Source organism: Lithobates pipiens, unplaced genomic scaffold, assembly GCF_037356315.1.
Source record: "Lithobates pipiens isolate NorthernLeopardFrog02 unplaced genomic scaffold, aLitPip1_a1.2 Scaffold_18, whole genome shotgun sequence".
Lineage (NCBI taxonomy): Eukaryota > Metazoa > Chordata > Amphibia > Anura > Ranidae > Lithobates > Lithobates pipiens.
This window is the reverse complement of record NW_027507758.1, coordinates 13070354-13082434: the sequence shown is the minus strand read 5'-3', so window position 1 is coordinate 13082434 and position 12081 is coordinate 13070354. Positions and strand designations below refer to the sequence as shown.

The 12081-nt window shown below is 45.1% G+C and overlaps 1 protein-coding gene across 1 annotated transcript; it reads right to left on the bottom strand.

Moving 5' to 3' along the window:
- Window positions 1–1730: 1730 nt before the first annotated feature.
- Window positions 1731–11871, bottom strand: LOC143990023 (zona pellucida sperm-binding protein 4-like). The gene is made up of 12 exons (XM_077490262.1): window positions 11519–11871; window positions 8196–8317; window positions 6806–6896; window positions 6475–6633; window positions 5818–6002; window positions 4468–4565; window positions 4256–4386; window positions 2623–2812; window positions 2378–2528; window positions 2223–2301; window positions 1978–2076; window positions 1731–1891 (listed from the first exon to the last, which is right to left on the bottom strand). Exons 1-12 carry the CDS (start codon window positions 11700–11702, stop codon window positions 1749–1751), a joined length of 1632 nt encoding a protein of 543 aa, XP_077346388.1. The 5' UTR covers window positions 11703–11871; the 3' UTR covers window positions 1731–1748.
- Between the last annotated feature and the right edge of the window lie 210 nt (window positions 11872–12081).

Genomic DNA, 12081 nt, shown 5'->3' with positions numbered 1-12081 from the left:
GTGTTCTGATATCTCAGTGTGATGTGCTGGTACTATTACTGCCCTATTGTTTACAGATGACTCACCTGCAGACCCTGTGTTTACATGTAAATAACCGGCATTCATATGTAAACAGCTGTGGCATTGATATGTAAATAAAGGCGGCATTCATATGTATATCATGCCCCCCTGCAGTGAGATGTGCTGGAACCTATAGCAACTAGTCAGTGAGCAGTATTACTGTACAGTAATCTCTACAACCAATTAACATGCAGAAATAGTTTGCTGTAACCTCTAGCAACTAATCAGTGAGCTGTAATGTGTCCTGTAACCTCTAGCAACCAGTCAGTAAGCAGAAATGATATGCTGTAACAGCTGGCAACCAATCGCAATTGCTACCTGATCTGATAAAATCAATTTACTGTAAGTCTAGCTGCTATTTATTGTATTTCTCAGAGCAGGTGGAATCGCCCAAGAAATTTTGCCCAGGGTCCAATCAATATTAAAGATAGCCCTGCCCCCCACCCGTCCAAGGACAAAAGATTGAAGACCTACACAAGGCTGGAATGGGCTACCATCACCAAGCAGCTTGGTGAGAGGGTGACAGTTGGTGTTATTTGCAAAAATGGAAGAAACACAAAATAACTGTCAGTCTCCCTCTGTCTGGGGCTCCATGCAAAGTCTCACCTCGTGGAGTTTCAATAATCAAGAGGATTTTGAAGTCAGCCTAGAACTACATGGGAGAATCTTGTCAATGATCAAGGCAGCCAAGCCCATAGTCACCAAGAAAGCAATTGGTAACACGCCACGAAGGACCGAAATCCTGCCGCACCCACAAGGTCCCCCTGCTCAAGAAAGCTCATGTACAGGTCAGTCTGAAGTCTGCGAATGAACATCTGAATGATTCAGAACTGAGTGAAAGTGGTGCTCAGGTGAGATCAAAAGAGGTTCCAAGTGCATTTCTGCCAGAACAGGTAGTTTCTTGTACCAGAGAAGTCTCGCACATATTGTTGCCCCCACAAGACTGGCCTCTCAGTTGGCCATGTTTTAATTATAATATTCCCCTGGCATTGTCACTTTAATTGCAGTACAACCTCAGAATCCCATTGGGAATATTAGGTGCTTGCTGAAAAAATAAGGTTCTGCCATCAACCAACCAATAAAGTCATTAGAAAGTGGAGGCTAGGTTTGAGGCAGCCCAGGATAGCCATGTGACCATAGACAAAAGCCAACAGTCAAGTGACCAAATGGAGGGAGATGAGCCTACCCCAGCCAAAGTTATGGCTGGTGGTTGTGTGCCTCTCATTGGTAGTCATGGAGGCTTCCCTAGACATGGTCTGTGGTACCTTCTTGGTGTCATAATCTTCTAGGTAACGGACAGAATATATATATATATATATATATATATATATATATATATATATATATATATATTTTTTTTTTTTTAAATGTCCCCAGTTGACTCACAAAGTGAACAAATTCCCAGTGGCATCACTGACCGCTTGGCTTTAGTTGCTGGAATAATGTTTGTCACTTTAAAAGCATTTGAGCTTATTGCATGACTTGGACCAATATATCAAACCTGAAGCAGAATAGCTTAGCTAGCAAATAAGTTGCCATATCCGCCTATCCCAACCCATTTAGGATAACTGGTTTCTGTGCTTTGGGATGGCAGAAATTTCAAAGCCACAAAAGCTGAACTTTTAGACCTTTCCGGAACCATGTTGGGAATAAAGCCATTAGACAAAATATTTAATTTTTTAAATTTTTTATTTAAACATTTGCAGTTTTAATGTTTGACTCCTGCAGTAAATCCACAAGCCTAGAACAGCAACAGCTACAGACCCAACAACCCCAGCAGTTACTAGTGCTCTTGCCAGGTCAAATGGGGAGTAATCTGATGGATCAGTACCTATATTAAAAAATAAAAAATAAATTAAATAAAGATAAAAATTCTTGAGTCTCAACTGAAAAACCCCCTAACCCCCCACCGATTACCTTCCAGTTTTAGGATTTCTTTATCCTCCACAGAAACAAATGCAACAGGTCCTTGAGAAGTCACCGTGTTCTTCAGAGACTGAAGTTCCGCCATTCGCCCTAAAAATAAAAAGTCAACGTTTAAATTCCATAGTAGATTTTCTCTTTGAAAGCAAGCTGACCAAGTTGCCCCTGTTTTAAGGCGAGTTTTGTGAAAACCCAAGACGCTGCCACCAGTCATGGTTTGACACATTGAAGATACTCACTTCTCCTTTGACCACAAGAAACCACACAACTGTCCCTGGCAGATGGAACACAAACAGAAGCACTGCAGTGGAAGTATACCTGAAGACAAGTTTTTACACAGTTAATCACAGCAAAGCATTAGATAAGACTGCTAAAATACATTGTATTCACTTACCAGGCCATCAAGGGCAAGCTGGGTGGTGGAGTCCACAAATGTGAAGGTGCTGACCACAAAGCGCTGGTAGTAGTTTGGTATAGGTACAGCCTGAGAAGGAGTGCCAACAGGAATCAGCTGGCTCATGTAGTTATCGCCATTAAAAGGGCAACTGACAAAAAAATAAATAAAAAAACAAAAAACAAATTCAGAATTGAGATCTGCACAAGGTAGACGGGATAACTTCCATTCTACAGATTACCCACCTGTCAAACAAGATGGGCCATTGAGGAAGGAGTGTGGGGTTGGCAGAGCTGGTGGCCCAGCAGTCATTTAGGACAAGGACCAGGTTTGGATCTGTTCTGCCGATGATGCGAACCTCCAGGTAGACTGGGTCTCTGAGCACTTTGACCACAGGGTACTGTGCATCCGTGTAGTATGAGGCATAGTTGAGATCTGCATTATACAACAAACATGTTACCCTTATATGTAACAAGTTTATAACGTTCTTAAGTGATTGGGTTCAGGGACCCCCACAAAAAGGAGGTTCCTTTTGCTTGACAAACAAAATACTCATTAACCCTGGGAAAGCCAGCCCTAAGAGGAAGGCACAAGGCCTTAACCGCTTGCCGACCAGCCGCTGCAGGTGTACTGCAGCAACATAGTTCGGCTGCATGAATCGCTGTCATGTTGCACCAGTAACATATGCAGGCACTGGGGTGCCCTTGCTATGGAGCCGATGAGAGTGTCCGGTCGTGATCACTGCTGGGCTCCTGTGATCACACGGAGACCTTTGGGTAAACAGTTTCCGGTTCTGAGGTTAGAACACAGTATGAACAGCAATCCCTGACTTTGGACAGGCATAGTAGTGTTTTGGAGTTGTGGCACAGCTTTGAATACCCACCTTGATCATTTCCAGTCAATGCGTGTGTCACGGAATGCCGCAATACCCTTATGTGCTTTTTCTCTGGAATCCACCTCAAGGGCCTACCAGATATTGCATGCATGCTCTATGTCTGTGCTACTTATTTCTCATGCGCTATACTGCAATTGCCATGTGAAGTTTTGATTGATGGTTCAAAGAAAATGCAGCAAGAAACCCCCAAGTTGGATCAACTATGTAGACCCCAGTTTATCCTTGCTGGGGAAAGCTTTGTAAAATCAGTCTGGACTATTGTGATTTTCTCCTTTGTCTTGTATAGCTTTACTCAGTTTTTTTTTTTTTTTTTTTAAAGCAGAAGGTTCTAGCGTGGTCAGTAGACTGGTATGGCTCTTTAACACATTTGTTCTAAATTTGAGGGGAAGTCTAGCTGTTACAATCTAAACACTTGATGTCAAAGGAAAGCCTTCCTTCTGGTGGCAAAAAGCTTCAGTCCTGCCAATCCATATTGCCCTGCCACTAAAAGCCTAGTCCTGTGTCAGCAGCCATCAGAAGCCCAGCCTGTCATACTGACGCACCCCTCCAAAAGCACAGAAGTCGTTCCACCTAGATAAAAATGGATGGGCAGTCTAGATACAAAGGTTAAGGCAAACCAAAAGCATCTATATTGCAGGAGGGCCACGACCATGTGAAGTCCATTAGTACAGATTTTCCTTTAAGGACTCTAGATTTAGGTTGCATTACTCGTGGTTGCCACTCTGGCCCTTGGGGCATTATTCCCCCACTGTCTATGGGGGACAGTTTGCCACTGACATCTATGGGGCACCATTACTCCCCCCCCCCCCCCCCCCCCCAATACCAAATGAAGGTGCATGGTTTATTTCCGATGCCAGGGCATTTTCTACTCCCACTGACCACATGCCAGTAAACTGGACCTTTGTTCAGAATGCTCAATACCCATGCATTACAACAGGCACGTGTTGGCTTACTTCAAGCAAGCTGAAGACTTGTATTCTCACCTTGTGCAATCCTCATCTCCAGCTCAAGAGGACCAGATGTACTGACAGGAAGAGGTGGCGGCAAAGTGTTGACTGTAAGATTCAGCACGGGCACAATACCAGTCAGAATTAAGTGGCACTGCACAGTCACCCTAGAGAAATAGTACAGCGTTAGATACAGTGCTCCCCAACCTCCCCCCAATCATGTGCAACAGCAGGATTTCTAATCTTACCTCATTGTACTGTCCCTAGTAATAGAAGATCCTTGCCATGTCTGTATTTGTTTACCAGCTTCAATAGTGGCTACATAGTTCATTGGACCATTGGGCACCTGGGTGAATACCAAACCAGGATAGGTAGTCAGTGAGCTTTTAAAATGCAATGCCACCATAAGTCTTTGCAGCATTTTGCATCATATTGAAATACATTTGGTGGCTTTTTGGAAACCTACAAAAAAGTGTCTGTTAAGCATAGGGAGTAGGGTTGATGTTGCAGTAGAGTATTGGAGTACCAATTAAGCCAGTTCATGAAGGCAATAGTTACATCACTCATGAATGGAACAGCCATACTAAACTGGCTGAATTACAGCTGTTCTATAGCCAGCTTTAATTTATGCTGGACTGGATTGACCCAACCAGGACAGGGGCTTTTGGAGGGCCCTTCAGGGTGGCCGCTTTCGACTATGGGCCCTGGCTTTTAAGGGAAAGCTACTCTACGAGAGGTGTGTGCCTGGGTTGACCGATGGAGTAGTCTTGCTCTGGATCCAAGTTCAGGTCTCCCTGAAACAGATTTGGGTTTGTGCCCAAACCAGCAATGGTTTTAGACTGAGACTTAGCAGTAGCAGATGTTAATATGATCAGCTCATAGAAACAAGATACTGGGATCTCCTGCTATAGTCAGTTTAAGGTGTTAAGCAGGTCCAGCATTTATGTGCCTCCTAGGTGTGCATTACATTGTTAAATTGTCAGCCATTGTCTGACCATCTATTGGAGATGCAATATTGTGACCAATTAACTTGGTTTTTGAACCATTGTGGGACATTTATGCTTATGATGTGTAATACACATTTTGTCCAGGGTTGTGGGCTTGGTGCCGAATGGTGACTGAGTCACCTAATTAGCTTAGAGGTTTGTTGGCTGTTCCTTAGCTATATTCCCATTCAGTTTGCATTGAGATCAGGTTCTACCTAATCTGCGCAAGTTTTCCAATAAAGCAAGTTCCAGTTTCCATCCAAGCTAGTGCCATCTAGCATTTTGGGTACTCAGCTATAGTACCTGGTTCCAGACTAGAGGAAGATGTATACTTATAGAAGCACCCAAGCTAGGTGCTGGACAGTTCAGTCACAACGATCTTTAGAACCAAGTCATACTGAAGTTCAAAAGGTGCCATAATCTCACCATTTTGGGTGAAGCTGAACCAATATTCCCCTCCACCAATGGATCTCACAGCTCTAACACCAGAATTGTAGCCAAGAGTTTATACAGTCCAAAGGCCTCAAATTTCATACATATAATAATGTGCAAAGGTTAGCCTTACTAGCACCATAAGGGTCAGACTGTTAGTCACTGTATTGCAATACCTACCTGAAACGCTGTGGCGCAGGATAATGGGAACCTGAACACCACGAAGGAGTTACCAGTATCTGTTGTCAACCCGGTGCAGGAGTCCAAGCCAATCATCCTGACGGAGTCCAGATGCAGAGATGGCATGGCCAGTTCACTGGACACTGCAATCACCATGAGGCCATCAAATCTGCACTGTGTGGTCACTGTAGAAGACAAAATAGGGTTGCAACTACATAGATCAGACATGCAATTATCTAGCCACTGATGTTGTACCTACTGCAGTATTTATATTTTTGAATTGTCTAATCTACCTCACATCTGTAGATAGCTTTTTCTTGCAGTGAAGAGGGCAAAATATACAGAGCAGACCATAGAAAGCTTGGACACCCAGAGGGTCGTTCATTGTACCTGAAAGCTCACCAAGTGTGGCTTAGGCCAAAATGGTTGTCACGTTTGAAAGACCATTGAGCAAACATGGGTTTAACAAGTACATTCTAGACGGGACTTCAAGGCACTCAAATATGAAATTGAATCCTAAAATGCCTTTTAGCTTTGGTCATGTACTAGAAACCTTACCTGCCAAAAAGCAGGTAGGTTTTACCTACAGGCTGGCCCTAGTACGTTCAGGCTGATATACTAACCAACTATAGTGCAATCAAGCAACATCGTACTTACACTTGTTACCAAAAAAGCAGGGCAATGTAGCATCACTCGGGGAGTAGCAACATCCCAATGCAGCACAGGCGTCACTGGTTACAGGCTTTTCAGCACAGGCCTGCTTGTCCTCTCTAGCAACGGCATAGCAGAGATCAGGGCTGGGGGCATCCAGGGCTTCTATACAAGAAAGAAGAGTTGGCAACATGTAGTACATTTAGGATTTCAGAGATCAGAAACTAGGCGAGACATACCCTGCCCCAACACCCCCCTTGCTCTCGTTCCAGGGGATAATGCCACGAGATCAATACCACTGGGAGCCACCCCTCCACACTTATAAGATTAGACATACCATTCTGTATTGGACATCTTTTCTCTGTCTTGTACTGGTCAACTACACCATCAATTTCTTCCAAAAGCAGAACCATCATATAGTCCCCATCCTAGAGGAGAAGAGAAATTTTTTTTTTTTTTTTATAAAAAACACCCCCATGCTATACACCAGGGGTCTCCAAGGCTATGAAACAAAGTGCCAGTTGACTGCCTTTCAGGAGGGGGGGGGGGTTTTGGGGGGGCAGCGGTCAGTGGGAGTAGATGCCCTGGCATTGGTAGGAGTAAACAAAGCCATAGGCTGTGTGGTCAGCGGGGGAAATAGTGCTGCACGCCCCCCCCCCCCCCCCAGGGCCACTTGGTGGGTTTGGAGAGCCCCCTGTATTACACCAAAGTTGTTACAGTCCATTCTCCCAAAACCTTCTGATCCATGTCTAAATCTCCCCACTTACCAAGGAGTCCACCACAAGTTACCAGAGGCTTGCCACTTATAGCCAGCACAGGTCAAGCATGTGTAGAGAGGGAATTTTTGTTTTCGGCAACAAAGTGTTAGCGTACTGTCCAATTTGGAAGTTCTCTCTTCACTTCTGAAGATGACACAAGTGAAAACTTCTGGTGGCATCTCTTGAAGGCAATGCCTTCCCTTTAGAACAGGTGTTGCCATTTGATTTCCCTTCACTGTTTGTTCTGGCAGCAGCCAAATGATCTCCCATTTGTGGCAATGGTTGTCAGACAGACATCCCATTAAGGGGACAAACCTAGGCAGTCTCGTCTACAGACCTAGAGTTCCGGCTATACATAAACCCAATGAATGCTTTACTAGCATATACGAGAACAGGTTTATAGCTTAAAGAGGGATTTCACTGAAAAAAAAAAAAAAAAAAAAAAAAATATAAAAATAAAAGTTTTAAAAGCCAGCAGCTACAAATACTGCAGCTGCTGACTTAAATGGACACTCACCTGTCCCGGGGTCCAGCAATGTCAGCAGCTGAGGCCAATCAATTGCTTGGCTCTCGGCTGCTGCCGCCATTTTAGGTGAGGGAATCAGGAAGTGAAGCGTTGCGGCTTCACTTCCTGGTTCCCTACCGCGCCTGCGAGTCGCACAGCGCAATAGTCTGCGCTGTCTTTGGGACCTGTGTGTGTCCCAGCAGACAGAGTGCCAGGACGGGAAGAAGCATAGACTCCCACAGGAGTCTATGCCCAGAAGTGGGTGCAGATACCTGTCTTAGACAGGTATCTCCACCCCCCTGAAAGGTGCCAACTGTGACAGAGGAGGGGGGGGGGTTCCGATGAGCGGAAGTTCCACTTTAGGGTGGAACCCCGCTTTAAGGATTTTATTGGTTGCCTAGAACATTGAAAGGAGTTGTCCAATGACCGTATCAAAAAGCCCAAGTCCGTGATGTCAAGCTTACCTCTTCTCTTACGTAGCATCCATCATAGGCAGCAGCAATCACCATAGTGTCGTTGGGTCCATATCTTACCCAGATCCCACAAGCAGAATCATTGGCGGGATCCTGAAATTCATCCTGGAAATCTAAACAAAACGTTAGGTGATTTTTTACTAAGGCACATTAACCCAAACCAAGTGTCACATTCACTTCTGAAGTCAGATTAGCACATAGCACAAGATTGTGGCAAAGCCAAAACCATGGAGAGCCCTTGTTAGACACATTTAAAGTGGTTGTAAACCCTTACAGACCTCTTTGACCTACAAGCAAGCCTAGATTAAGGCTTACCTGTAGGTCCAAGAAATAGCTCCTTAACCACCTTCAGACCGGACCATTTTGCTGGTAAATGACCAGAGGTCTTTTTACAATTTGGCACTGCGCTGCTTTAACTGGTAATTGCGCGGTCATGCAATGTTGTACCCAAACAAAATTTGCATCCTTTTCTTCCCACAAATAGAGCTTTCTTTTGATGGTATTTGATTGCCTCTGCGATTTTTATTTTTTGCGATAAACGTAAAAAGACCGCAAATTTAGAAAAAAAAAAATGATATTTTCTACTTTTTGTTATTAGAAAAATCCAATAAACTCAATTTTAGTCATACATTTAGGCCAAAATGTATTCAGCCACATGTCTTTGGTAAAAAAAAAGTCAAAAATTGTATATTTATTGGTTTGCGCAAAAGTTGTCACATCTACAAACTAAGGTAAGTTTTCTGGAATTTACGCAGCTTTTAGTTTATGACTGCCTATCTCATTTCTTGAGGTGCTAAAATGGCAGGGCAGTACAAAACCCCCCCAAATGACCCCCATTTTGGAAAGTAGACACCCTAAGGAAATTGATAAGTGGCATGTTGAGCCCATTGAATATTTTTTTTTTGCCTCAAGCGATTGAATAATGACAAAAAAAAAAATAATTTTTTTTTTTTATTTTTTTTTTTATTTATTTTTTTTCCCCACACAAAGTTGTCACTAAATGATATATTGCTCACACATGCTATGGGCATATGTGAAATGACACCCCAAAATAAATTCTGCTGCTTCTCCTGAGTACGGGGATACCACATATGTGGGACTTTTTGGGAGCCTAGCCGCGTACGGGGCCCCGAAAACCAAGCACCGCCTTCAGGCTTTCTAAGGGCGTTCCAGTTTTGAAGGCCATAAAATGCCAAGATGGCACAAAGCCCCCCCCAAATGACCCCATTTTGGAAAGTAGACACCCCTAAATTTAGGGGTACACTAGTGAGACTAGGTAATAAATGGTGGGTGCCCTGAAACTATAAAAAAATAAATAACTAACCAACCAGCGTCACCTGTAACAGTTATATGGTGATCACTGGTGAAAGGGTTAACTAGGGGGCAATCAGGGGGCTTTATGCGGTAGTATATGGGGGTCCCTGGCGCTATAAAAAGATGCGGCGAACCTAAATACCTACCTGCCTAACTAGCGTCACCTGTGACACTAATACAGCGATCAGAAAAATGATCGCTTATTAGGCTGGGTTCACACTGGAGTGATGCAGGAACGCCATGAATCCGCGGCGGGTTCCCGCATCGCATGCCTCCCGGCGGCAGTTCACACTGCCCTATGCGAACTGCTGGGAGTGTCAGTGAAATGTTAATGACACCCCCAGATCAGTTCGCATATCGCAGTGCGATCTGCAAACTCGGATCGCATGGTGTGAACACCCATGCGATCCGATTCTGCTGCGGGCCAAAAAAAGGGTCCCGTGCGAATTTGCGGCGGGTACGGCGGGTGCGACACGAATTCAGCCATACTATCTGTATGGCTGAACTCGAATCGCACAGAGATCGGATGTGATTTGCACTGCAGTGCGGTGCGAATCACATTGGTTCTCATAAACCGCTGCAATGTGAACCCAGCCTTAGTGACACTGGCGAGGGGGGGTGATCACGGGGTTAAACCTTTATTGGGGGGTTAGGGGGGCACATTAGAACTAAAGGGGGCTAACCCTAACTGCCCTAACAGTTATTACAGTCACAAATGACACCAATGCAAAAAAAAAAAAAAAAAAAAAAAAAAGCAATTGGTGTCACTGTGACTGGGGGGGTGTGAGTGTGCCTGGCATGTTCTACTGTGTAGTGTAGTGCTTGTGCAACTCACCGATGCTCTCTCCTCGGTGCCGGAACGAAAAATACCGACACGGAGGAGAGAATACATCACTTCCTCTCCTGTGTTTACATTACAGGAGAGGAAGTGATGTCACGGGACATTTTCATTCGTCGGGAGCGATCGCGAGGCGGTGGCCATGAATGAATGGCCGTCCCCTCGTCCGGGATCGCTCCCGAACGAATACCGACCGCCGCAGGCACCGGGCGGGGGCCCGATCGGGCCCCCGACCAGGCAAGGACGTACATGTAAGCCCTTATGCCTGCCCGTGCCATTCTGTCGACGTACATCGTCGTGCGGCGGTGGGCAAGTGGTTAAACTACACAGTTGGAGATTTTTTTGTAATACAAGGGCACCGCTGTCTACAGCGCATGCACGCCATAGACAACAGTGTAGGTGCGCAAGTGAACATGCGCCAGAGTGACGTCATCGTGGCTCCAGCCAATCATAGCGACAGAGCTGCGAGATCCAAAAGTCACTCCGGGAAACATGGCAGCGGCAGAGATGAATGAGGACCACTTCAAGGTTTTTGTTTTTTCCCCAGGGTGAACTTCCTCTTTAGAGGGGGGGGGGGGGGGGGATTAGAACATCTGTTTGTTATTGCTGTCAGTGCCTGCTGACTCTCTCCCCCCATTTGTCCTACATGATCATTGAAAGTGAAAAAAACCCAAATTGTGGCTTGTCCCCAGACGTAAGGTGAATCTTCCAATGGGGACACCAGTTCTGGTGACCCCCCCCCCCCCCCCCCCCAAGAAATTCCTTTAATTTCTGGGGGGGGGGGGGGGCACACCCCCATTGAGTTGCCACTCACCCCAGGGAACAGCCAGGCATTTTCCCACTTCCTGTTTTGTCTGTGGTACAGGAAGTGAAGGGAAATCTCCCCAATGGGACAGTAATACGAATAATCTTCAGTTGCACTTTGTAATAAAGGGGGGGGGGGGGGGTCACTACATCTTTAATATCTCAGGACACTAGCTACATTCAAGTGCATATCCTGGATAATAGCACACTGATCCCTATTCAACATGTGCTACTCCCATCCACCATGTTCTGTGAGCTACCAGCCAATTAGTAGGAACAGCATCCCAACTTTTGGGAATTCCCACCCTTTAAACCACAAGAAGTTAAGAATGAAAGCACATTTTTAAAAAGGACTTACCCAACACTCTCAGGGAAAATGTCCTCCCTTCAACAGACATAGAAAAGGACAATTCCATCTTGTCCAGAGCACAGTGGAGGAGCGAGGAGCTTTCAAAGTGTCCATTGGCATCACACAGCAACCAGGACACACTGACACTCCACAACAGCAGTGCAAAGCCCAATCCTGCCCTGGAAGAACCCATCTTGATGGTGACTTGTAATACTGACCCTCAGCCCTGACCTGAGATTTATACCCTGGAGAGAGGGCGGGGCTTCATGCTGATTGGCCAGGGACTGCTATGCACACAGGTGATCCTTATACTTGCAAAGGTGGCCAAGAACTGTTGATTGTGGGTCTCTTCAAACCAATCAAGGTTCATGTTCTGGGATGATTTAAAAAAGGAGCACAATTGGTTATTACTTTGTATTTTTTCCTTTTTTTATTGCACTTTTTTTTATATGTTCCATGAATATGCAAAAAAGTGGGGCTGATTTATGAAAACAGGAGCAAAGAAAGCAAACAAAATGGGGCTCCTATCCATAGCAGCCAATAAACCCAAGATCTCAGTTCTTGTTTTAGCG

Excerpts from the sequence above, each read along its gene's own strand:
- LOC143990023 (XM_077490262.1), bottom strand. The coding sequence starts at position 11,702 with ATGGGTTCTTCCAGGGCAGGATTGGGCTTTGCACTGCTGTTGTGGAGT. Across the intron at positions 8,318-11,518 it reads ATTTTCCCTGAGAGTGTTGG|ATTTCCAGGATGAATTTCAG; the intron begins GTAAGTCCTTTT and ends CGTTTTGTTTAG. Across the intron at positions 4,566-5,817 it reads CCTGCGCCACAGCGTTTCAG|GTGCCCAATGGTCCAATGAA; the intron begins GTAGGTATTGCA and ends GTATTCACCCAG.